The sequence below is a fragment of the Lepidochelys olivacea genome (assembly GCF_965140295.1).
Source record: "Lepidochelys olivacea isolate rLepOli2 genome assembly, chromosome: 6".
NCBI classification, from domain to species: Eukaryota; Metazoa; Chordata; order Testudines; family Cheloniidae; genus Lepidochelys; species Lepidochelys olivacea.
In genome coordinates this window covers 15,927,896-15,953,204 of record NC_140416.1, presented here as the reverse complement: position 1 = coordinate 15,953,204, position 25,309 = coordinate 15,927,896, and the positions used below count along the sequence as shown (strand labels likewise).

The 25,309-nt window shown below is 40.0% G+C and overlaps 1 protein-coding gene across 3 annotated transcripts in view; it reads right to left on the bottom strand.

The window, feature by feature from the left end:
• Window positions 1-25,309, bottom strand: part of CPT1A (carnitine palmitoyltransferase 1A) — a 69,886-nt gene that overhangs the window by 22,745 nt on the left and 21,832 nt on the right. For 2 of the 3 annotated variants that reach the window (XM_084630861.1, XM_084630862.1), the window contains 10 exons: window positions 23,086-23,240; window positions 20,629-20,768; window positions 18,166-18,337; window positions 13,766-13,867; window positions 12,686-12,823; window positions 11,195-11,272; window positions 8,894-9,001; window positions 6,186-6,273; window positions 2,162-2,357; window positions 520-708 (listed from right to left, as the gene is read on the bottom strand). In XM_084630861.1, the coding sequence (XP_084486987.1) occupies window positions 520-708; window positions 2,162-2,357; window positions 6,186-6,273; window positions 8,894-9,001; window positions 11,195-11,272; window positions 12,686-12,823; window positions 13,766-13,867; window positions 18,166-18,337; window positions 20,629-20,768; window positions 23,086-23,226 (1,352 nt within the window). In that variant the 5' untranslated portion in view covers window positions 23,227-23,240. Of the gene's footprint in view, window positions 1-519; window positions 709-2,161; window positions 2,358-5,613; window positions 5,699-6,185; window positions 6,274-8,893; window positions 9,002-11,194; window positions 11,273-12,685; window positions 12,824-13,765; window positions 13,868-18,165; window positions 18,338-20,628; window positions 20,769-23,085; window positions 23,241-25,309 lie in introns of those variants that run through there. The other variant, XM_084630860.1, reaches the window with a different exon arrangement.

Genomic DNA, 25,309 nt, shown 5'->3' with positions numbered 1-25,309 from the left:
AACTGGTTATGAATTATGAAATGCAAGACATAGGCACATATGATGCTTAAGAAACATGGAAAAAAGTGACTGATTTAAGTAGCAGATTGAACAAAAACACCAACTCTGGTAAAATAATAAACGATGAGTTGATTGCCAGAAGACCAAAATCCGCAAGCGTATGCAGTGCAAATTACAGGATAGACACAAAAGGTAAACACCACACTACGTTACACATGAACCAGAATCCTCTTCAGTAAAGTAATGTGATTAAGTGGCACTGTTCCCACCTAAGAACATAAGAACAGCCATACTGGGTCAGATCAAAGGTCCATCTAGCCCAGTATCCTGTCTTCCAACAGTGGCCAATGTCAGGTACCCTTGATGGAATGAACAGAACAGGTGATCATCAAGTGATCCGTCGCCCATTCCCAGCTTCTGGCAAACAAAGGATAGGGACACCATCCCTGCCCATCCTGGCTAATAGCCACCTGCTCATTGTGACTAAGTGGCACTGTTCCCACCTGCTCATTGCTGTACCTGTCATAACAACTGCCATGCAGCAGAGATTTTGCATATGTATCCATTGAAGTCATTGGATCCTCTTCTCTGTATCCCTGCTCAGTTTCATCCAAAGTCACAAAGAAAGCTGCTTTTTCCACAGCATCCAAGGACTGCTTGTTCTTTCCGCGTCCAAAATAGGCCTGACGAGCCTTAGCCCAGGGTACTCTGCAGCAAGAATTTCAATTTATGGTGGTATTATGTAAATTGGTCAGTGTTTTACTACCTTTAAGAGCACGGTATAATTCTATAGGGCAATCTTACTTTTAACAGATTTAAATGTCCTTCAGCTTTCACCCTGTGCCTAATGAATTTATACTAGCAGTAACAGGTGAGGATATTGCTACAGATATTATTGAATCAGAGTCCTGGGATGAGAAAGGAATTACTACCATCTGAGGCCAACCCAAGTAGTAGTACACAGGCAGGAAATTTGGTTTTCAGGAATTAAACATGTCTCTCGTACACAAAATGCATACTACACATCTTGTACATTTACAGCCTAACAAAGCACAACTTCTTGATGTACCTCTGTGGAAAGTCACACAGACACTGGAAATTAGATATAAAAGATCACAAAACCAATCCACAGGTACTCAAATACTATGACAAAGGAGACCAATGTAAGAACCTGGATAGATCCACACATTCAGCTTAAAACAACTATGCTAATGAAATGGTTATGTCTGAAATTTTAACTTATAAAGGTCTGAATATCTGAAGTGTGAGTCCAAGAACTGTAACTCACTTCTCTTGTATGCAGATGGCTAGATTTTTGGAGTCAAACATGTACATTTGCTAATATATATTAGTGTAAGAGTGTGTGTGTGTAATTTATATAATGTAGATACCCAAAATGAGTGTTATAATATAAATAAGACTGTACTCTCCAAAATAAAGTTTTTTATATACTATGCTACTGAATTGTACATTTAAATACATTACATTTTTCCATTAAGATGTGCATTTGAAACCAAAAACCTGAAAAAGGAAGTGAACTGTGTAAAAATAAGGAACCATTGAGCTTTCATGCATTTGTTTTCCAAACCTTCCAGAAACAAGGGGACAAACTGATCTCTGGTGTAAGGCTACTGAATTCAGTGAAGTTGTAACAGGGATAAATTCAGTCAAGTCAGTCACATTCTACTTTTTCAATTAGATATGCATAAATTAGGTTGGAGTAACACCACTGAAGTCAAGGGAGATATTCTGGATTTATACTAGTGTAACAGCAGAATCTGACAAAGTATCTTGATTTTAAAATTTGGAATTTTTAGTAGGTATGCTAATGCCCCAGAAAAGAGATTTATACAAATGTTCGTAAGTCATCAAATATTGTTCAATTAAACAATTCACTTGTGTTTCATAATCAAAGCAAGCTTCTCAAACTACAAATAGGCAGAAGGTGTGCCTGAAGGTGACTGATCACTGCTAAGTTACTTCTAACTCAAACCAGAAAGGGTTCAACAATTGTTTCACATTCCAGTGATATGCAACAACACAGATTATGGAATAATCAACTAACCGCAGACAGTAAGGTTCAGAAGCTGGCACTGAGCCTGGCATCTTTAAACAACTGTCTTAAAATATTAGAAAAGTTACTGTTTAAAAAAATTCATACCTATCTCCTGCAGTAAGAGCTGCTAACTTCTCTTCTCCAGCCTGAGGTTCTGAACAGTCTTCTAGAATTCTTTGCATCTGCTGTTCAATTTCCCGAGGCTTCAACAGTCTACCATCATGATATAGCCAGACTTTGAAATAACGGCCCTTATGATAAACCACAATGTGTCTGCTGTCCTTCATGTGCTGGATAGTATCTAAAATCGGAATCAAAGGTTTTAAAGCAACCTTAGGTCATGTGATGTTAGGATGGAAACAATCCGATACCAAATGTTTAACTCTAAAGGGCATATGTTTACCATAAAATACCACTGTGTCTAAGCATACTTGTTTACAAAATATTAAATCCCACATTTCATTTGATTTATAAACACTGGCGACCCACTCTATATTATCTGAAATTTAGCAAGAAAATACTGCTATACAAAATAGCCAAAAAAAACCCTAAATTTTATAATAATTTCTCATATACATAAAGCAAACACTTTCTAACTTGGGTGCCAATGTTAAGCAACTAAGAAAGTGACCTGTTTTCCAGTTCTGTGATACGGCCGGGAAGTCAGTGCAGGAAGCGTGGGTGTAAAAGTGGCTTTACATCACCCAGGCTCTTCAGCTAGTTGGCACTGGGCACAAGTTAAAGCAACCTCAGGGCTGCCTTAATTTATGCCTGTGGCCCACATTCACATCTGTTCTGGCAGCTGGGAATAGGCTGAGTGCAGCAATGCTACTGCCACATCCCTCAGATGGGGGCTATGAAAAGGGCAGTTATGTAAGGAACACACTGACACTCAGGGATTCAACCCTATATTCAGGGATTCTTATCTGGCCACAATTCACTAGTTTTATGGCCCTTTTGTGCCCTTACAAAGGGACCACGCCTCTTGACTGAGAACGAGGAACCCGGTTTTCCAGTGGTTCCAACTACCCCCAGCTTCCACTATTTCAATAAGAATTTCAGGTGCTCCACACTTATCGTGATGAGACCACTTATTTAGGTTCCTAAATATAGATTTAGGTGCCTAACAAAGTATGAAAAGATTAGCATATTACATAAATAACTTTCCATAAACATTTGTTCTATTACTAGAAGAAAAATGTTATTTCTGTACATCTGTAAATGTCTGAAGCAAATTGCATGGGTTTCCTATGGTGGGTTTTGGACTGGCCAGATGATCTTCCACCTCTGAGGTCTAACAAACAGTTTACTGTTGTCATAATATATTATGTTTAGTTGTAAGAGAAAAAATTAAAATAAGAACTGTTTAATGGATACTGTATTAAGATAATTAAGGTTTCATCACTGGCAATGTGGAAGTGAAATACATATTTTTAAAACATAAAATTCCTATAGTTTAAGGCTGTTATAGAAATAATTTAAGATACCATTCCAGTCATTATTGAAAATAAAAATTAATCCCTTCAAGATGCAGAAAAACTGATTTGATTTCAGTAAACATTGTGCAAAATGAGAACAAAGCCAACACATAACATGCATTATTCATAGAAAATTGAAATAATTTATTTTTAATAGAAAAATGAAAAACATGCTGAAACTGAAAAGAGCAAACAGGACATGAAACAATGATTAAGGGAAAGTGATTAATTATTTTATGAAGACGACAGAAGTTTTTCATATAAAATACTTTAAGTTTGCTGCCTGGAGCAGCAGAAAAATTAGGGTGCAACTGTAGTGGTTTTCAAATGTACAGAATTTACTTTAACTATAATTTGTTGCAGTTACAGTATGGCAATTTTATATAATATTTCTGCAAAGCTCAATGCACAGAAAGTATATGAACCAGTTACACATAGGCCTTGATACTGAAAGTGTAGGAATGCTATTTCTTTTCAGAGTATTCCAAGTAATTATAGTACATACACTGAACTTGCCTACAGGTCAGAGCCTATTCCTCCAAGCCTCTCTATGCCCAGACCACTCTTCAGGCCAGTGAGAGGGATATAAAGGGGAGAGCAGTACCATAGTCTTGCTTTCTTCCTTGCTCATTTTGGAGCAACATGTACCCGAGAAGCAGACAAAAAAGAGCAGTCTCTGTGGTCCCTGGACCTTTTGCAGGTCCTTCCCCTTGGAAGGCTTCTTTTTCCTTTCCCTTCCTTCTATGCCTCAGTCAGGGATATCCTGGCTCCAAGTGAGAACTAATAACTACTGGTGTGAAATGTAATTTCATTGGTTCTGAGAAGATTCAACGGAGTCCTCACTGTTCTGACTGAGGATACTTGATGGCTTAAACACTAACAAATTGCTCCACAGAGGAGAATAGGCCTGTTTTTGTTAAGACTTTTGTTTTAAAACAAAAAGCTATCTGCTTCTGAATCCAGTTTCTTTGGTTTTGTCCAGAACAGAAGTCATTGTTTTATTCTGCAGTGAATCATGACCTTATGTTTATGACACCACAAACCATCACCACAGAAGTTTATATCACACTCACCACTGGGACTTCATTGCAGGATTAAGTAACAGAAGATGGACTGCAGGATATAATTTTAAGAAATGGCAAGAAACGTTATTTTTAAAAATGCCAAAGTGTGTAAAATGTATGTACCCTTGTATGTTCTCTAGGATGCTCTCTTTTGTAACAATTTATATTTGCTGGTGGAAGATCCGATTAACAACCTTAGCAGTTCAACTTTCACCTGAAGACACTTCAAGGGATAAGAACATAGTTCTAGTTTCCAAGCCTACTTAATCTACAGTTTCCCAGATTAACAAGGGTACCAACTGCAAGAGTGTTTTTTGTGATATGGTCACATACCATCAACCCATTTCATATAGCCCAGTGGTTTATACTAGTGATGAAAGGTTTCAGATCCCTTGGCTAGTCCCCAGAACTACCAGTATTTATAAATCTCTTATGAATGCAGATCTGGAATACAATATACACAATTTAAATAAAATAGTGCCTTACTTTCTAGGCACCCCCCTTTCTCTCTTTCTAAAGATTTTAACTATACCTATCTACTATGTGCTATTTCTATCACTCTACCATTAGAGTGACTTAGGTTTGAAGACCGCCCAAACCTTTTACAATTATTTAAACCTCACGATTTCTGTATGGTAGGTGAATACAGTTTTTTCCTACAGGTAAACTAAGCACAGGAAAGTAAAGGGAACTGCCTAGTGTCACACAGTAAGTGGCAAACACAGAACGGAATGCAGGAGTGGACTCCCCCCACCATTCTAACCAGTAGACACTCCCTTTATTATATTGATAAGCCTTCACAACACTATGGAAGTAGTTCATAACTTTGAACAATTGAGCTCTTAATTATTATAAAAAGCAATATAATTATCTTAAAGCATGTTATGGAGAAGTCACAGTTTGGATAAAAAGTGTCATTACTATAGGTGATTTCAACTGTGACATCTCTTACTACACACAAAGAAGGTTAAGAGGCAAGTAGGGGCTAAAAACATTGACAGGACTAAAACTGTACCTGTCTCTACGCCTGGTATACGACTAGTGTTGAACGTACGTTCATACTGAGAAGAGCACATTGGGATGATATTTTGAATCATAAGCTGAAAGGAAAAAAGGAAAGTCAAAAACAAAATAAAAAGATTTCAAATGATTTGAAATCTCACAGAGAATGGAACTTTCATGGAGGTAAAAACGTAGATAAAAAACAAGAGGACCTTAAAGAACAGAATAGAGAAAAAGTAAATATGAAATAACAAGGCAGCAAACAGTTTCCAAGGGCCAGCTTATAAATAAAGGAAAGGAACAGCCAAAAACCATTAATCTGTCAGAATACTACCGTACTAATTGAAGTCAGTCAAAAAGGAGAAATGTCTATGAAACTATTATGCTAATTTGCTAATCGCTGAGAAATGGTCAGAGCACACATTCAGTTTAACATAAGAGCATTTTTTACTCCTTTTTCAGGTTTTGCTCTTTGAAAGTACAGGTCTAGCAGCTTATGGCTATATTAAGAGAACACTCTTCAGAAATATTCCACAGACTGTTTGGATTCCCTGGCATTCCTTGTCCTTGGCTGGCCCCACTTACCTGTTTCCTCTCCTGGGATACGGGAGGTATTAAACATTCGCTCCCACTGAGCTGAGCAGAGTGGAACAGTGGATCCCATCAGAAGAATCTATGCCGCAAACGTACGTTACAATTGTGTTTTTATACATACAATTAGCAAATTGAGAGAAAAAACACACATGCTGGTTAGAGAGAGAGACTGTAGGACAACATGAGGATTTTAACACGTCAAAGACCTTTTTTTTTTTTTTCTTTCTAGTTGTCCCCTGACCTACCCATGTTAGGGTCCATAGTTTTTCCACTAGTCATATGTACACTGCCTAGCTACTATGAGCTTCCCCTTTAAAAGCAGATGATCAAAGCTGTGGATTTAACAAGGCTTTCTCAGTGCCAATCACTGATGCAGAACTTCATATCATCCATTGGAAGTTGCCTCTTCACAGCCTCTGATTCCTCACAGTTAAATGGCATATCAGTGAATGTATTTTATATATGTATATATGCAAGAGAACAGATTCTTATTAGACTGCAGTTTCTTAAAACAATCATGTGACCCTAGGTCTCAAGCTAAAACAGTCATGTGATCTTGATTCCCTCCATTAGCAGCATTTATTCATTAAAATAAATGGCCACGAAACTGAGTAGAAATTAACTACAAACTGAAGGCACAGAAGAAAGGGGAAGCCCGTCATATGAATAACAGAAAAGCCATTGGCATGGTATTACCTGTACATTACTCCATAAAAAAAAATCTAGTTATCCTCCTGAGATTCATTCAATGACTGTTTTTAAAACAAACAGTGATACCACCAAAATGGACAGGGGAGATAACATTTCTAAATATGAATTTCTTCTAAAGCAGGGGAGGCCAACCTGTGGCTCCGGAGCCGCATGCGGCTCTTCAGAGGTTAATATGCGGCTCCTTGCATAGGTGATGACTCCGAGGCTGGAGCTACAGATGCTAACTTTCCAGTGTGCTGTCGGGTGCTCACTGCTCAACCCCCTGCTCTGCCCCAGGTCCTACCACCACTCCACCTCTTCCCTCAAAGCTCCTGCCCCTTCCCCCCGAGCCTACCATGTCCTCGCTCCTCCTCCCTCGCCACCAGAGCCTCCTGCGCACTGCAAAACAGCTGATTGCGGCTGGTGGGAGGCGTGGGGAGCGAGGGGGAGGTGCTGATTGGTGGGGCTGCCAGTGGGCAGGAGGCGCTCGGAGCTGGAGGGGGGTAGTGGATGGGGGGGGCTGCTGACATATTACTGTGGCTCTTTGGCAATGTTCATTGGTAAATTTTGGCTCCTTCTCAGGCTCAGGTTGGCCACACCTGTTCTAAAGTTTTCAAACACCATTTAAATAGTGATTAAGATTTTTCTAGCCTTATTTTTTAATTTTTATAGGATGCAGAGAAATGGATTAAAGCCATAAGGCCCATAATAGGATCTGAACTTCCCCAAAGTTTGGAACTATTCAGATGCTGGGTTTTGGTTTGCATCTGTCTCTAGTACGATTTCCTGGACACATCCTTCAACTGCTCCAGTTGCAACGTAACAGTAGAAGTCACTTCGCTGAGATGCCTGCTTCAAAAAGAAGATTGTCTGGGAATCAATTTTGTCCAGTAGGTTCCTACAGTCCTATGTGATGCATTATTGGTATGCAGTATCCATTTCAATGCCATGCACAGAAAGGCTTTTCTAGCTCTACACAAGTTTTAAACTACTTTTTGGTTTGAAAATGCCTCTAGTCTCCTAACTTGTTTAGCACATGATGTCTCCTCAAAGAGCAGTGAAATGATCTGATCTTACCCAGGTATTAAAAAACGCTGATTTCCTGGTGCTTTTTATTACACTCCTCAAGGCTTCACTTTTTGACAAGGTTACCGAATTTTTACATTTAGTTTTCAGGATTTTAAAAGTTTGAAGCTTTTCAAAATTTAGCACAATTTTACTTATTTTAGAACTGAAGTACAGTGAGGATAGACTGGAAATGTAGTTAGATGGATTTCTGCCACTGAGATTTATGGTAGTTGCCACATTTCAATTTCCACATCAATATGCCCATTAAATAGGTTCCTCCATTTTGCCAGGTTTATTTGCGTAGGTGTAAGGACTTAAGGTTGGCCCTGTTTGTCCTTCATGTGCGCGTGCATGCATATACACGCTGCTCTCTGTATTCTTAAAATACAGCACGAAGGTAAACATAGAATATAAACTATTCTGGCATGACATTTATGCTGCTCCTGGAAGATGTCATTTTCACTATCATCTGCCTTTTGTCCATTAAAATCCTATTGCACAAACCTTAAAACTTGCCTTCAGAAAAACCATAATTGCATCTTCCTACAGGGTTCTGCATTTGAATATATTATCATACTAATTAACATGTATGTGTATCTTTGCCTTCTACTAGACAGAATACTCAAGTGTAATGTGACTATTTTGCCCTCCAGTGGAGTGCAGCCCACAGCAAAATTTATTTCAAACACTACTGTAGCAAAAGGAAGTTTTCCTTTAACTTCCATGGCAGAGGTCTACATCTTTTTAAACAGAAGGTCCAACATGAGTGGAGTTTAACTAGCAACCACAATGGGTTTGCGGCCACACATTAGCTAGAGTTACATACACTGTACCTTAACATAAGGCACTACTTCTCTCCTCTGTTACTTTTCAAAATGGAGGCTGATTTGTTAAAAAGTAAATTTGAAGAAATTAGAAACTACTGAAATGGATTTACATACTGGCTTGATTTCCTGTCTGTCCAGTTTTTTCCTGTAGAGCAGGGTGGCATGGATAACATTACCTGCTCTAGCTGCCTGCAGGGAAGTGGGAACAACATACAGAAAGTCCTGAAGATAGAAGAAAGGTAAGTTAATATAGATACTATAATTGCCAAACTCCATTCAGCAAACGGAGTTCATTAATCATGCATTAGTCAAAACACAATTTTCCCCATAATTAATTCCAGTGTCTTACAGAAAAGGCTTTCATGTAGGGAAACTGGCCAAGTCACTAGCCAGAGTGCACTTAACAACTTCCTACTTTAAATATGCTCAAATTTGTTAGTCTCTAAGGTGCCACAAGTCCTCCTTTTCTACTTTAAAATGTTTTCTTAAAAAGTCACAAAATAATAGCAGTACCTGCTCCTCAAATGGCATCAGATCGAAGGCTTGTTGACTGAAATCTAGTGTATCAAACAGCTTACTTAGGCTAGGTCTACAGTACAAGCACTACTGCAGCACAGCTGTAGCTACGCCACTGTCAGCACTGTAGTGTGGACACTTGCTGCAGCAACAGGACATGGGGTTTCCATGGCTGTAGTAAATCCACCCCCTTCTAGAGGTGGAAGTTAGGCTGATGGAAGAATTCTTCCATTGACTTAGCAGCGTCTATACTAGGGCTTAGGTCAATTTAACTGCCTCTCTCAGGAGTGTGAATTTTTCACATTCCTGAGCAACATAGCTAGGCCAGCCTCCATTTTAGGTGTAGACCAGGCATCACACTTGCAACAGAAGTGCAATACTAAAAACCTTAATTCATATCAAATCAGGGAGATAGGGAAGCCTGGTGGCAGCTAGTGCTTGTTTTCTGATAACAGAAGTTCATATATTTTTATTTCCAGCATGTACGTATTCAAGAATTTAAAGCAGCATCCAGTATAACAACATGCTTGTGGATTAAGTAGTATATGGAGCTGTGATGAATTGGGGCTATGTCTGTACAACTTACAAATTCCGACTGACGTGAAGTTGTATTATGAAAAACTGCTGTCATCAGTGCCTGTGGCTTGATCTACACCTAAAATCTGACACCATTAAGAGACACAGTTAAGCTGAACTAAGCCTCAGTGTAGACTAGGGGTGGGCAAACTACGGCCCACGGGATTACCACCCCTGTGGCGATGCGGACCCCGCACCACTCCTGGAAGCGGCCAGCGCCACGTCCCTGCAGCCCTGGGGGGAGAGGGTGAATGGGGGGGCAGAGGGCTCCGTGTGCTGCCCTCGCTTGCAGGCACCGCCCCCTGCAGCTCCCACTGGCTGGGAACGGCAGCCAACGGGAGCTGTGGGGGAGTGGTGCCTGCAGGCGAGGGCAGTTTGTGGAGCCCTCTGCCCGCCCTTCCCCAGGGGCCGTGCTGCCAGCCGCTTCTGGGAGCGGTGCTGCACGGGGCCAGGGCATGCAGGGACCTGCCTAAGCCCCACTGCGCGCCGCTGCCACCCCGGAGCCGCTCAAATAAGTGGAGCCGGTCCAGAGCCCTCACCCTGAACCCCTCCTGCAACCCAAACCCCTGCCCTGAGCCCCCTCGTAAACCCCACACCCCTCTTGCACCCCAACCCCTTGCCCTGAACCTCTTCCTGCACACCGCACCCCCTCCCACACTCTGCACTCCCTCCCGTACCCCAACTCCCTGCCCCAGCCCTACATTCATGGCCCTGCATGCAATTTCCCCACCCAGATGTGGCCCTCAGGCCAAAAAGTTTGCCCACCCCTGGTGTAGACACTGCTAGTTGAATGGAAGAATGCTTCAGCTGACCTAGCTACTTCCGCTTAGAGAGGTGGATTTACTACAGTGACAGAAGAACGGCTTCCCTTGCTATCAGAAGTGTCGAAGCTTAAACACACCCCCAGGGATCCAGAGCACAGAGACTTGGATTCCCCCTCACAGAAATCCTAGTGGGTGGGCAACAGGGAACGCTCATTAGTATCAGTCATAGGCATTTATGAGCCAAGAGGCAATGCTTGTCACAGTAAATAATTAGTAGACTCTACAGGAAGTAATACTACTCTTTGAACTTTTAAATCTGAAGTAGAGTCCTATCTAATAAAGCAGGGCTAAAGACAGAGGAACTGAATTTATTATGAACATTTCCATATTAAAAGACATCAGTGCTTTTGTAATATATTATGTGAAGACTATGCCAGCTGGAAGAAAGCACAGATTATATCAGCGCAGTAATGGAGTTCAGAAACGAAGTATTAAACAAAAGATAACAGGAATCCTAAGGAGGAATGTTTCTATAAAAAGGTTTAGAAGATTTACTTACCATTGCATAGTAATTACTATTAACCATAATTGGCCCACGTCCTCTCAGATAGATATATTCTTCCCACCAGTCGCTAACCTACAGAATGAAGAGAACAAAATTTAGCATAAACTCGTTAGCCTGTATCTCTGCTCTCAATAGCTTATGGTCCTCTACTGTAGTGGCTCCATAACACTGGGTAATATTACACACCAGGCAGAAGGAAATGCTTTGTTTATTTTTTTTTTTTTAATTAATTCTGAATGCTGAAGTGTCACTGTTTGGGGGAAAGAGAGCCACAAGGACCCATGAAACTAAGGTCAGAAATTCAGCCTTAACTCTCAGGTAAGCAATTTTTGAAGCAATCTCCTCTTCAGACAGTATTTCTAAAGTGTCCTTATAATATGCATCATAATAAAGCTTCTGAAATATTATTCATCCTATGGTAGGGTTGCTCTAGGGACTGTGTAAGCTTGTTCAAGCTACCATGTATAGCTAAGATTTAGATAACAGGCCAGTAAGGTGTGTGCCCACTTTCTCCCCGCACCCCACCTGCACACACCCCCCACACCCACCCATCCTGGTGGCTACAGCTTTGTTTTCCTCTCTAACACGTACACATAATTGGACAGATTCACATTTGCATTAAGTTCATACCCAGTGCAGCTGAGGACAGCGGGAGGAAAAGGTGGCTCTAAACCACACTGCCTTTCCACTCCCTGGATCCCAGACCGACCAGGTGGAGAAGTTGCAAGTTAATTTAATAAGCAAATATAGCAGTGAGTAGGTTTTGAGTCCTGTTCAATGACAGACAGGAAGCCTGGTCTAGAGTAATAAGACAGGAATTCTTAAGTTCTACTTGTCGCTCTGCCACTTGGTTAAATAACTTACTCACTGTGCCACACTGAGCAAGTTATTTAACCATTGTCTCAATTTCTCCACTTAGAAAATGGGGATATCAATACAGTAGAACCTCAGAGTTACGAACACCTCGGGAACGGAGGTTGTTCGTTAACTGAAATGTTTTTAACTCTGAACAAAATGTTATGGTTCTTTCAAAGTTTACAACTGAACATTGACTTAATACAGCTTTGAAACTTTACTATGCAGAAGACAAATGCTGCTTTCCCTTTATTTTTTTAGTACTTTACATTTAACACAGTACTGTATTGCATTTGCACTTTTTTTTTTTGGGGGGGGCGGTCTCTGCTGCTGCCTGATTGCGTACTTCCAGTTCCAAATGAGGTGTGTGGTGGACTGCTCAGTTCGTAACTCTGGTGTTCATCTGTACATATACTCACCTACTACACAGAAGCACTGTAAGAATTAATGGATATGAAAGACATTAAAGATGTAAGTGCAAGGCATTTTTAGTAATTTTGGTTTTGGACTTCCTTTAAAATTACAGAAGATTGAAAATTGAAAAAGCATGTATTAAAATCAGGAAAAAATGCAAGAGGGGACAGAGTTAAACTATGTGATTTCATAAGAGCCGTTGCGTCATCTGCTTACATAGTTTGTGGCCCACCAGGATTTCAGTTTCAAATACCACTGTAGTTTTGGTCCAAGATTAAATGCAAAATTTTTGGCAAGACCCTCCATTCTTTTGAACTGTTCATCATTCATAAGTGGCTGAACTGAATCCAGATACTAGAATAAACACAAAAAAAATTCATGTCAGTGCCACAGCTTTCACCAGAGCTTATTGTCATTTATTCACAAAGAACTTAATAAACAAAGGGAAGTATTCTAAAGTCGGTTTACAGGGTTTCAGCTGTAACAGGTGTTAGTAAAAAATAATTGAGAACATACATCTTGAAAGATATGAGCTCATTTCCCCCCCCTTCAAATATGGTACTCTCTTCCCACCCCTACCCCGTCTACTAACTACTTGCTACCAAATCATAAATGAAAGCACATCTATTAGCACAGAATTTTTGGAAAGGTGATTTTCCTTTTAGTAGGTGAGATATTTTATATTATGAATTAAGTATTTCCTTAATTTTGAGCCATTTTAGATATATTTTTTAGTTACAGGGGATAGACTTAACTGCTGTAACTATTTTTGTTGCCTATTAATTTTCATATATAGTTAGTTTGCCTAAGGCCAGCAGAGACTCTTTACCTGCAAGAATCAAAATAAACCTAAAACTAGTTGGAGTCTTGCCTAAAGGAATTCCTAATACAAAGCCTATTATAACAGGAGCACTATACTTAAGTAACATCAAGAATACATAACATGGATAATGAAAGCAAGGGATATCAAGGGCTCTATCCCAGTAAATCACACTCCATTGTGTGCTGCTGTACCAACTGACAAGGCATGTAATATCATGCATTTATCCACTGAGAGCCTGGGCCCAAAGATAAAGATTAAAGGAAAAAGGGTCAGTCTTTAACTCTGAATTACCCTTGGTCTGTCATAGTCTTTATTTTAATTGATACATTAACTGTTAATCTGATACTAAAACTGGAGGGATTGGAATGTTAATAGCATTAACCACTTCAGTACATTTATCATATAAAAGACACTGAAAACCATTACGACAATCAAATTGTGAAAAAGTTAATTCAGCTCCTCCAACAACACACCCTGTTGACAGTGTTTTCTACAGCTGGGACCGGCAGTCGTGGCAGAGATGTCTGAAAGCTGTACAACATTGGTTTACAACCAGAGAAAAGCTTTACCAGCCTCTGAAATAAAAAAAAACCAAACAAACAATCTATTACATTCAAAATGACTGCAAAGTATGTGTGAGATGAAAATTAATAATACCCTGGCTTTTCATCAGTAGATCTTAAAACACTTTATAAAGAGGTAAACATTATCCCCATAGTGCACTTTGGAACTCAGGAGACCTGGGTCCCCAGCCTAGCCACCAGCCTGATGAGTGACCTTGAGAAAGTCACTTGACCTTTGTGCCTCAGTTTTCCAATCTAGTGTTCTAGCCACTAGGACACACTGCCTCTGTTGAATGGTAAAGGCCTGGTAAATGCCTCTGTTCCCAACCTAAAGGCCTTTGACAGGGAAAATGTCTATGATGTAGACCATAAAAGTTCTCTGTAAAGTGTTTTTCTGAATATGTTTACATCTTTGAAGACTAGAGGATTGGCAAGACTGAAAATCGAACTTGTATCTACATGGTGTCTCAGAACCTATTCCATCACTGGGTTAAGGCCCATGGTAGAATAAGAACACTAGTTAGCTACAACCATGTTTTAAAAAATTAAATATTGTAACTATCTTTGAGAACCATTTTCCTACACAGTTTTAGCCTGATATAAAAATCTAACTTAGACAGTGTTTTTCCCCCCCAAAAAATACATTCCTAAACAGAAACCACTGGCCCAGCAAATCCATAGCACAGTTTCTAAACATGCAATGAAAATGAGTATGAGGATGCCAGTGTTAATAGCCAAGTCTTAGTGTACGTAGGGCTTTCAAGTGCCTTAAGAAAGTCACCAATTACAGTAAGAAGGCAACACACTTTGCATCTCATTATTAAGACTGAGCATTTCTTTCCCACTTTCTTCTTCGGAACCCTTCCACCTATTGCAAGTCCTGAGCACTGATCACATACACGGGATCTACACTACTATAAATCAAAAGGACAGAACATGCCACCTCTTATATTCACACATGGAGGAGTCCCACTTGATATGGATCACGCCACTTCCAACATAAAAGGGAAACTCAGTCTTAGTTCTGTTCTCCCTGCACCCATACCCAAGAACCCAGTGGAGCCTTCTCTGTGCGGTTCACCATCCTCGATGGTGGGGGCAACTACTCGGTGGGCACAGAAGGGCAATTCAATTAATTCCCTCTCTGACCCTACAGAACTTACAGAGAAAACTCAGTTTTTTCTGTGATCAGAGATACTACCCTTTGGCCCGGTCTACACTAGGGGGTGGGACTGATCTAAGATACGCAACTTCAGCTACGAGAATAGCGTAGCTGAAGTCGACGTATCTTAAATTGACTTAGAATCATTTACTTCGCATCCTCGCGGCATGAGATCAATGGCCGCCGCTCCCCCGTCGACTCCGCTGCCGCCTCTCGCCCTGGTGGAGTTCCGGAGTCAACGGCAGAGCGATCGGGGATTGATTTATCGCGTCTAGACGCGATAAATCGATCCCCGATAGATCAATCACTACCTGCCAATTCGGCCTTTCAGTGTCACCCCACCCTGTACCCTTGAGGGCCTCCACAGGTGGCATGACTGCTAGAAAAGATCCAAGAAGGTCATCTGGAGCACAGGATCTCTACATGGTTCGCCATGTCCTCTCAGGGATCTGTAAGATTTGTGAGGAAGCCCCACCGTTTTCACAGGGGGAATGGCGATGGTCATGGAGATTTTCACCAGGAGGTTGCTTTCTGCTCCTTTCACCGGGGGGGGGGGGGGGGCGCGACGACACAATTTGGCTTCAGAATATTTGAACCATACCAGGTGCAAATTCTCCCATGACAAGGAGGATACTTGCTCACCTGATGGCAATAACAATATTCACTTCTATGTAGCTCTTTTTTTCCTTACAGTAAGCTTGTTAACAGTTAAGACATTCTAGGGCAATTTGGATACTTCTCAAATGATTTGTCAAAAAGAATGTAAGTGATTTATTCTACACAGTTAACTTCTCTTATTTCACATCCAGATATAGCAATGATCTCTTTCTAATGGGTTTTGCCTTCACAACAGACACAACATTTCTCCTTTCTGTCTATGGAATAAATATTAAACTACAACTACAAGTTTACTTCCTAGTACTGCTACACGAATTAAAAATAATAAATTTCCTTAAAAAAAAAAAACCTCTAAGCAAACGTGTTACAAGTTTCCAGTCCCTTGCAAAGCAGTTTGGACTATGGGTGAACAGACAGTCCAGTTTTCCAATCAGGTGACTATTTCTGAACAAAGATCAGTAAATTCCTACTAACCACATCTCTGAATGCTCTTAATCAAGGGAACAGCTGAGAAATAAAATGGGAAACAGGTCCAAAAAAAAAAAAAAAATCATGGAATACCAAAGAGAGATAATAAAGACGTAAAAAGCTATGAAGGTCAGAAATGTTTATGAGGGAAGTAATACCATCACTACCACTGGAAATTAGTAAACCAGCTATGTTAGATATCAGAAAAAACTTCTGAGGGACTTTGTAGTTCCAAAAGAGAATACCAACTAACTAGTTCTGATTTGTCAGTCTTGAGAGGCAACACTGGGTTCACTCCTTTATAGAGAGAGAGAGAGAGACTTTTAAAACCATGAAGAGAAACAGCTTTCCAACAGTACCCAGAAATATAATGCAAGCAGCAAGACGTGATAATTAGCATTACAGTTCACACTGCTCAAGCTTAGCATTATAAGGGAAGATTAACAGCTTAAAATATCCATTTAGTAGGACATGCTGAAAACTCCGCCAGTGACAATGACAAGCAATTCTGACAGAGTGCACTGTGCCTTACCATTCAGCACCTGCACTGTACAAATTCATATCAGCAGGCTCTCAATACCATATCTGGGGGAACTATAAAAAAATTCATTTAAAACAGATACATATTCACCTTAGAACTATTTTAACATATCATTCTACAGGCCTACTGAACATCCTCCATAACACAGCCACTACATGTTAATCCCACACTGTAGTAAACTTGGAGGATGCGGTGAATAAGGGGTATCATCACGTGTATTTTAATCGGACTCTCACACTTTTTTTTTTTAATACAACCAAGCACAAAACAAGGACATAACTGAGTGTGATTAACAGCAAATCCCCTCCCCAAAAAGCATTCACCTGCATGCAACCAGATCTCTCTAAACACATCATTTGAGGCATATGATAGCTTCTTAAATAGATTCTTTTCCACAGAGTCATGATCAGTACTGGGAGACAGAACTCAGATCTTATCGTGGGTTTGACACTGGGCTTCTTTTGCTATCTTGGGTGAATCATTAGGTGTCTCTGCCTCAGTTCCCCCCATATCTGTAAAATGGGTAAAAAAACACCTAACCTCACAAAGCATTTTGTGCTTTTGTGTTTTCAACATGCTTTGAACATAAAAGTGCTATATACTTTGAAAAGATGATGTTTTATTTCAATGCAAAATAAAGTTCAAAACAAACACATATTTACTGTAGACCAAAATAGCTATAGAAAACTGTACGTTTACCATAAAATGGCTAATGGCCCATACATTCAACTATCTGGAAATCAATTTGAGAGAAAAGTAAATGAAATGAAACCAAACATCAATAAAAAGGTGGATCATAGGGGAACAGTAAAAGGGAGCTTTATTGTTTTAGACTGCTTAACAGGTTTTATCTTCTGTGTTGCTGTTCCTTAGCAACTCTTTCTCTATTCATCAGGCACATCCCTGGTCTTTCAAAAGTTGCAGTTGTTTTGGGTCAAGAGCATCCAAGTTCTACCCAGCTGAAAGACCATGTTGCCAGGACCCAGAGAGCTGTAACTATTTTACTTTAAATGGAGTAGATTACAGTGCTTCTCAACTATAACAGATGTCACACTGCAGGGACTACAATCCCCAAAATTCGGTGCTCCATCCTGCACTAAGCAATTAGCTCAGATCATTCTGTAGAAGATGCAGCATTGCATGCTGGGACCTGTAATCTCTGAGTTGTACTTCCCTACTAAAGAAGAGGTGGCTGTAGGCAATATATTTGATCCCCCGCTTTGGGTGAATAGGCAAATTATACAAGTGCTCTTCCTTCTCCAAGGACTACCTGAACAGTTTCACCAACAACCCGGGTGCCAAGTGGATGACAGCAACCAAAGACACTGGGAGAGAAAACAGCACTGTACAAGGACATTCCAATGCATACCAAACATTATGAATGAATGAGACAAAGAAAACTGAAAAATAACTAAAGAGCTGGCTTCTAAGAGCTTAATGACACACAAAACAAAATCAAATGATATTTAAGATATCCTATCAGTGCCACAATTAAAACAGAAACAGACAAAATTTCCTTACCATCCAAATCCTGGTTGCTGTGGAAAATTTGCCATGTTCAGCAAAAATCCATCCATGATAAGAAAGCAGCATCTTCAGTGAGTATCGCATTGTCATAATAAGGGCTACCCACAGCCCAGTGCCAAAAAGCATCCCACTCACAATGTTCTGCGTTTGGTTGGACATATAACCACTATTTAAAATAAAAGTCAGTGTATGTCAATTAATGTCAGAAGAGGTAAAACAAACAACAAAAGTGATAACATGAGCCCTGCTTGTTCCCAGTGACTAGCTACATCAAGCTCTATATAGAGGTCCTATAGCTAACCTTTCACCAACAAATTTCTGGGAGAATTAGAGGGTTCTTTGATCCATTAAAGTCATTCTCCATTGTGTGGCGGTGAATTCCTCTGGCACAGGCAAACTGTATTGGGATAGTTCTGCCACCTCCTTTGCCAACAACCCCACATAAGAGCAGTTGTGTGCACACATGTAAGGGGTATTCTGGAGGCAGGGGATGATTAGGATGGGGAGGAATAAGGTGTGTGCGCAGAAGCTCCAATATGCCTAATTCCTCACTGGTGTAAGTCCTAGGCTTCATCATAGGGTTGACCTTGAGCAACAGAAATTGGGGTAAAAGATGTTAACCTGCATTTACACAAAGGAAACTACTGTGGTTAAATCTTTTACTAATCTAGGCAAACTCAAAGAGGAGAGTGGCTGAATGGCAAAGGGAAGTTTCTCACTCCATACAAGTGATGCTTCCTGCTCAGAGGTGAGACACACTGGAGGGTGCTGTGATGCAACTTGTACTTCTGCTGTCAATGCAGTACCTAGAGTGTGGATAAACTGACTTCACCTTTTGAGGCCATTGCCAAGCTAGTCTCTTTCCACATGCTAAGTCCACTTTTTTCAATTGAGAGAGATAAAAAGTATGGATCAAAATTTTCTCTGGGGCATCAATTCTCCAAACAAAATCATAAATCCTTAAAAATGACTATTAAAAAGGGAGCTTAAATATTAAAGTATTAATAGCATCTTTTCCCACACACTTCCTCTCATCCTGCTGTAGGAATAGAGAAGAGAAGAGGATAAATTCTATTCTCATTCACCCTGGATTTACACTTGTAAATCACTAGAAAAGGTCCAACATGATTTAACATAATTCACCCAGATTCCTCAGTGATTGCATACACAAAATATGCAGAAAAGTGTGTTAAAATGGTAGTAACTGACAGAAAGGTAGCACTAACTGATTTGACCGATTAGCCTTATAACTCTATAAGAGAACAAATTCCTTCCTTCAGTCACAAGAACAAAAGAGTTTGTGGTTTCATCCTTGCTCATTTGTGCACATCAGAAAACTACCACATACTCTGCCACTACTAAGAAAGGCCCAGAGCCAGAAGAGAAGTATGTTGCAAGTCAGGATTGTGTGGGTCCCATCCTGCACAAGACTAACTTAGCAGAAGACGCTGTAGAAAGCTTGCCTCATGTCTACCAGTGCTTTGCTTGGCTGTGGTCTGTACTATTCCTCCTCGGACAAGGAACGTTCGGGGTGAAAAATACCACAGAAAAGACTTTAGTGTTTATATCTTGTGTGTGTTGAATATATGTCGAATTCATAAAACAATATGCCCATCCAAGCTTGGCACGATGAGAATTCTTTTCTTTAAATATATAGTGTCAAAAGTGCAGTTTATCATACACATACTCCCAACCACATTTGAAACACTTGGTGGTCTTCTGAAAATACTAACTGAAGTTATATCTCCAATCCAGCTAGTGACATACACGCAATAGCTTTCTAAAGCAATAAAGGATAAGAGGCCTAAACTCATGCTCAAAAGCTTCTGCATGACGTTGGAGGACTGAGCTTACAGTATTTACTGATGCTTCCAAACAGCTCTGGCTATGAGTAGCCTAATACTTACATAGCTGAACAAGCCAAAGAAGGTTTAAATCAATTTCTACAGTATAAACAGAATCATGGCAACATTTTGTAGTCAACTGTACTTCATACCTAAACAGAGACATGGATATAGTGTCCTGATACACAGGTCAGTCTGCAGGTGAAACATCCCACTGAGAAATCTTCACTTATTTTTTTATTTTCTTAAAATTGTGAATGAACCTAGCACTCAGAGGTACGTTGCCTAAGCCAGGCACACTGTAGGGCAGGGTTGTACAAGATTCCTCTTTGCAGGTTCTGTTAACGTACTTCAGTCCTGTCCACAACACCTGTGCTGTCTGTTCTCGTCGGATGAAATGCTGTCAGTTGTACTCCTCAGATAATACTCATGCTAATAAAATGAGTGGTAATATCAAATGGTGACTTGCACATTATGATAATTTAGTTCTTCAATTTAAAACTCGGTATGTGAAAGTCTATTAGATTAGACATCTGTCTGACAAGAGAAATGCTGGTTTGCATAAAAAAACCTGATTCACTCACTCAGAGGAAACAGGTACTAGTTTACTTACGTTGTATCCAGGGTCCGGTTGATTTTAGCTATTATTCCTAAAGAAGGATCAATTCTGGCATACATTGTTGACATCACCCCCACTACTACAATAAACCAACTGGATGGGCTAGCAGGATACACGCCTGTGATAATTCCATTCTGGAAAAACAGAATCCCTTACTTAGCCTTCCCATATGAAAGTCATTTATTTCACAATACAAAAAAAAAATTCTTAATTATACAAACAGCTTTTAAGAGGACGCTAACATTAGTATCCAATATTTTTCTTTCAAATACACGTCTAACTCAGAACAAGAAGATGGACACAGATGAGATGACTAGATTGGGAGGAAGAAGAAATTGCGATTCAGAAGCTGTTATATCAAGATGATGCATGAAATGAGCTTAGAGACTCTCAGTTATATATCAAATATACATACATTTGCCCTCCCAAACGGCAAGCCTTGTGCAAGCGTGAAGCAGTGCCAGCAGGGGCCGCGCTTTGCACTGGGGAAGACTGCTAAAGAGAGGTTGAAATGAATGGACCTCTTTAGCAGAAGTAACTCTTTAATGGAATATCCACTACATCTGAAACTGGCCTCTCTAAAACAAATGCTCAGTGAGGCAGCAACCGTTTATCAATTTGGATTCTAAAAACACAGCTAAGTTTTCTATATAATTAAAAAACCGTTCTCTTCACACAGTTGTATAAGAATCCCAAGTATACTTTTATATTTATAATAAAACTATTTTAAAAAGTAATTTCAATATTTCACATACAGTTATGTCAGACTACAATCTGTCAACACTAATAGTAATAATGCATAAATAAGCATAATGTAAAAACAGACATTCGGAAAAAAGCTCACTGAATTCACAGCAATCTAGACCCCAATATTTAGAATTTAATGTAAAACCCAGATTTGACTTAAGTGTTCCATGCATCGGAGAGCCACTATCTATTTCTTAGTTTAATTTACTAGAACACATTTATGTAACATCAGAATCTTCAAAAGTCACCATGTTTTCATGAATATTTGTTTTGATGACTTGGAAACTTACTTTTAACAGAAAGTATGCACAATCAGGGTTTTACTGTAAATTCTTATGTATGTGAATAATTTAGACAGGGGAATAATTCAGTGAGACTTCTCTGTAAGTAATGAGAAGCATACATGTTTGGAAGACTGGGGCCTAGAAGAGCCAAAATTTTGTTTAACCAAGAGTGACAAATTTTTCTCAATCTGAAATGATTACCTACTCTAATTTAAACACTATGTTAGTTCACTCCTGGTCTTCTCATTAACAATATGATCACCAAATGTGACAACCCATGTTATGCTACTTCTGGGTTTTGGACTATTGTTAACTGAAGAGCGAAAGAAGAACCCTACCATCAGATTTATTTAATTTTACTCCTGGGGGAATTCTGCACCACTGTGCAATGCAGAATTTGCACAGAATTAATGTTCTGTGCAGAATTTCATTTCCCAACGCAGAATGGTGCTGCAGAGCTGCTGGCCACCATTAGGGACTGCTGGAGCCAGCAGAGCCCAGCTCTCCAGCTCACAAATACAGGACACTGCCAGGGGGAAGGAGGAAGGAAAGGCGGTGCTGGAGGGTTCCCAGCAGCTGCGGTTCCCAGCACATCCTGAAGGAAGGAGGCATCGTCCAGGAAACTCTGTACAAGCCTGGGACTCAACATCAGGCTGTTTCTCTCTCTGGATCCCTGGACGGGAAAGGGGGCTGGGTGTCTGGGCTGCAGGGGGGGCAATCATGGAGCTCTGCTCTGGAGTGTACAGGTGTCTGGGCTGGGGTATGCCATGCAGCTGGGCTCTGGGAAGTAGAGGGTGTGGGTGTCTGAGACCAGAGGGGCAGAGTTAACCCCCAAGATGTGCCCAGTTGGCACACGTGACACACCCAGACTGAGGTGGCCAACTAAAGCATAACAGAGAAACAGGAACTGGGTTGTCGTAGGGTTTCATTAACTCTACCCCTGAGGGAATCTCTTTTGTCGTCTGTATTGGTACAGACATACTTGCTGACAGGTATTTGAAATAAATTACCAAAATAATTGAAACTCGTGTGATTATGTAGTGTTATATAGACAAATAAAATACAGAGAATTTTAAATTTTTGGCACGGAATTCCCTTAGGAGTAAAATTTAGAACAGCACCTGGGCCTCATACATAAAAGGGCAATAAAAATGCCTCAATGTTAGCCCTCATATAGCTATTTTACTGTTTCCACAAAATATCACTCACTGCTAAATTCTTCAGCATAACTCAATGTTTGCACTTACAACTGAGAACAAAATCAGCCTGTTAGAATAAAAAGACTGATTAAATCAGGATGAATGATTATCATTTTCCATAGCTACATCAATATTTAATTCTACTCACGCAAAATCCAAGCAAGTTTTAAAAATACCAAATAGATTTTGATTATGCATTTAAATCTACAGGAACTCATTACCTTGAATCTGATGAACTTCTTTTTCCAGGAATGGAGACCAGAAAGATAGATCTGTCTGAGAGCCTCATGGCTCATTCGCAGGTCGATCCCATCTGGAGTTACTGTAAATTGAAATGCTACTGCTTGATGGGCTTCTGCCATTTTCAGAAAGTGTTCTGCCAAAAGAAAAAAGTTAAAACAAATCTGATTTTACTACCGCAGAGGAACTATTGGTCCAGAAGCTACTCCATTTCCAGTGAAACATCCCTGGCTTGCTCAATTTCACAATGTTTTTGGGAGATATCATGAAGTGGGCTGCAATTATGTGCAGTACGACCCAATTCCATATGGCCTATTTCAGACAGATGGCCTGTGCAATAGAGGAAATCTCAGTAGATGATCTAATGTTCCCTTTCTGGCCTTAATTTATGAGCCTATAAATAGGAGTCTTATCTTCTCCCAATTATATTAGGTTTTTCCACTGGTAAAATGAACCAAATGGTGTGTATATCTGCAGAATGGAGGTAGCGTATGTTTGCACTGCAATTAAAAACAGGTGGCTGGCCCGTGCCAGCTGACTCAGGTCAAAGGACTTGTGCTAAGGGGCTGTTTAATTGAGGTGTACATGTTTGGTGCCAGGTGCTAGGACCCTGAGAGATGGGAGAGTCCCAGAGCTTGGGCTGCAGCCCAAGCCTGAACATCTACACTGCAGTTAAACAGTCCATTAGCCTGATTCCCACGACCCCAAGTCAGCTGGCTCGTGCCAACTGCAGGTGTCTAATTGTATATATACCCTTAGAATACAGGTGGAACAGCATAATGGGTTAATCAAATTATATTCAGAAAATAGTATAGAGCAAGCAGTAAGAAACTTTTCTCTGTTTAACTATATACAGAGATACAGTGTTAGCTCTTTCAGGTGCTTAGAACAGAAAGGTACTTAGAACATTCACCTCAACTGGCAGAACCCTCCACACAGATCTGACTTTATAGAGAAAACAAATTTGCAGCCAAATCATAAACTAAAGACCCTCTCCCCCATTTTTTTTCCTATATCCTACAAAACTCATTATTGAGAACTCCAGAAACTAGAATATTTTAACATTCAGTGTCATATTTTCAGCAGGAGTTAGTCATGTGAATTCATCAGCACATTAATGAGTGCAATGCGGTTAAAGCTATCTGAGCAACCCTTATTTCTTATTCTAAAGAAGACTCCTTGAGCATTACAAGATAGAAGGTAGAAATCGTTAGACTAAAAAGAGTAGAAAGTATGGGCTGATTTATGGTTGAACAGGTTGAGGACCACTAGGCTAGTGCATGAGAATCTCAAAGTGAAATCAACTATGCTTTTTCCATTATCTAAGCTAAGAGATTTACAACCAGTAAATCAAACAGCATCAACAGTGAAAGATATATTCATTTTAAAAGATTTTAGTTTTAATATAAAGGGATTAGGTAATAAACATTTTTAATCTGAATGTCTCAAATACACAGACACATTAGCTCCCATGGAAAAAATAACCTAGCCTCTCCAAAGGCTCAGATTTAAGAAAAAAAGTGATGCAATGAGAATCACTTCATCAGTATGAGCCCTGAAAACAAGGAGTGTCTGTTGCTTAGATTACTACACCCCTAGAGACCTGGAAAATCTCATGGCAATAGTTTTCCTTCACCAACAGCATTTTCCCCAGGAATTGAAAAAGGGGAGGGGGGGGGGGCGCATTTGAATATGCAGGGCGGGGGGGAGAGGGTGATAGCTGACATGGGGTGCGACCATAGGGCGAAAGTGGGCTGTATGGCACGATAATAAAAACTGAAAAATATTTCACGACCATTTTTATTAGATTTAACTCATGTTTCAAAATCATCACACAAATTAAAGTTAGCTACTCAAGCCTACTATGAAGCACTACATCTACATCTTTCTTGGTTTCTTGTTGTAATTTGAACTTCTCAAATGTAGTGCGTTCATCTTTGGTGGCTTCTCATGTGTCTGGTATTTCGGTCCTTCATGATATGCTCATGATTAGGCAGAAGGTGCCTCTTTTCAGAGCACAAAATTCTACTCAATGAGGAAAAAGAATGCTCAACTATAGCTGTTGTGACTGGGAGTAGCAAGAGATGAATTCCTACTTCTTTCATCACAGGAAACGTAGCAAAAAGATTGGGTCGAACCACTAGTGATGATAAAGAAGAAGTTGAAATCAAATCTTCATTCGTTTGTTGTATGATATTCCACTCT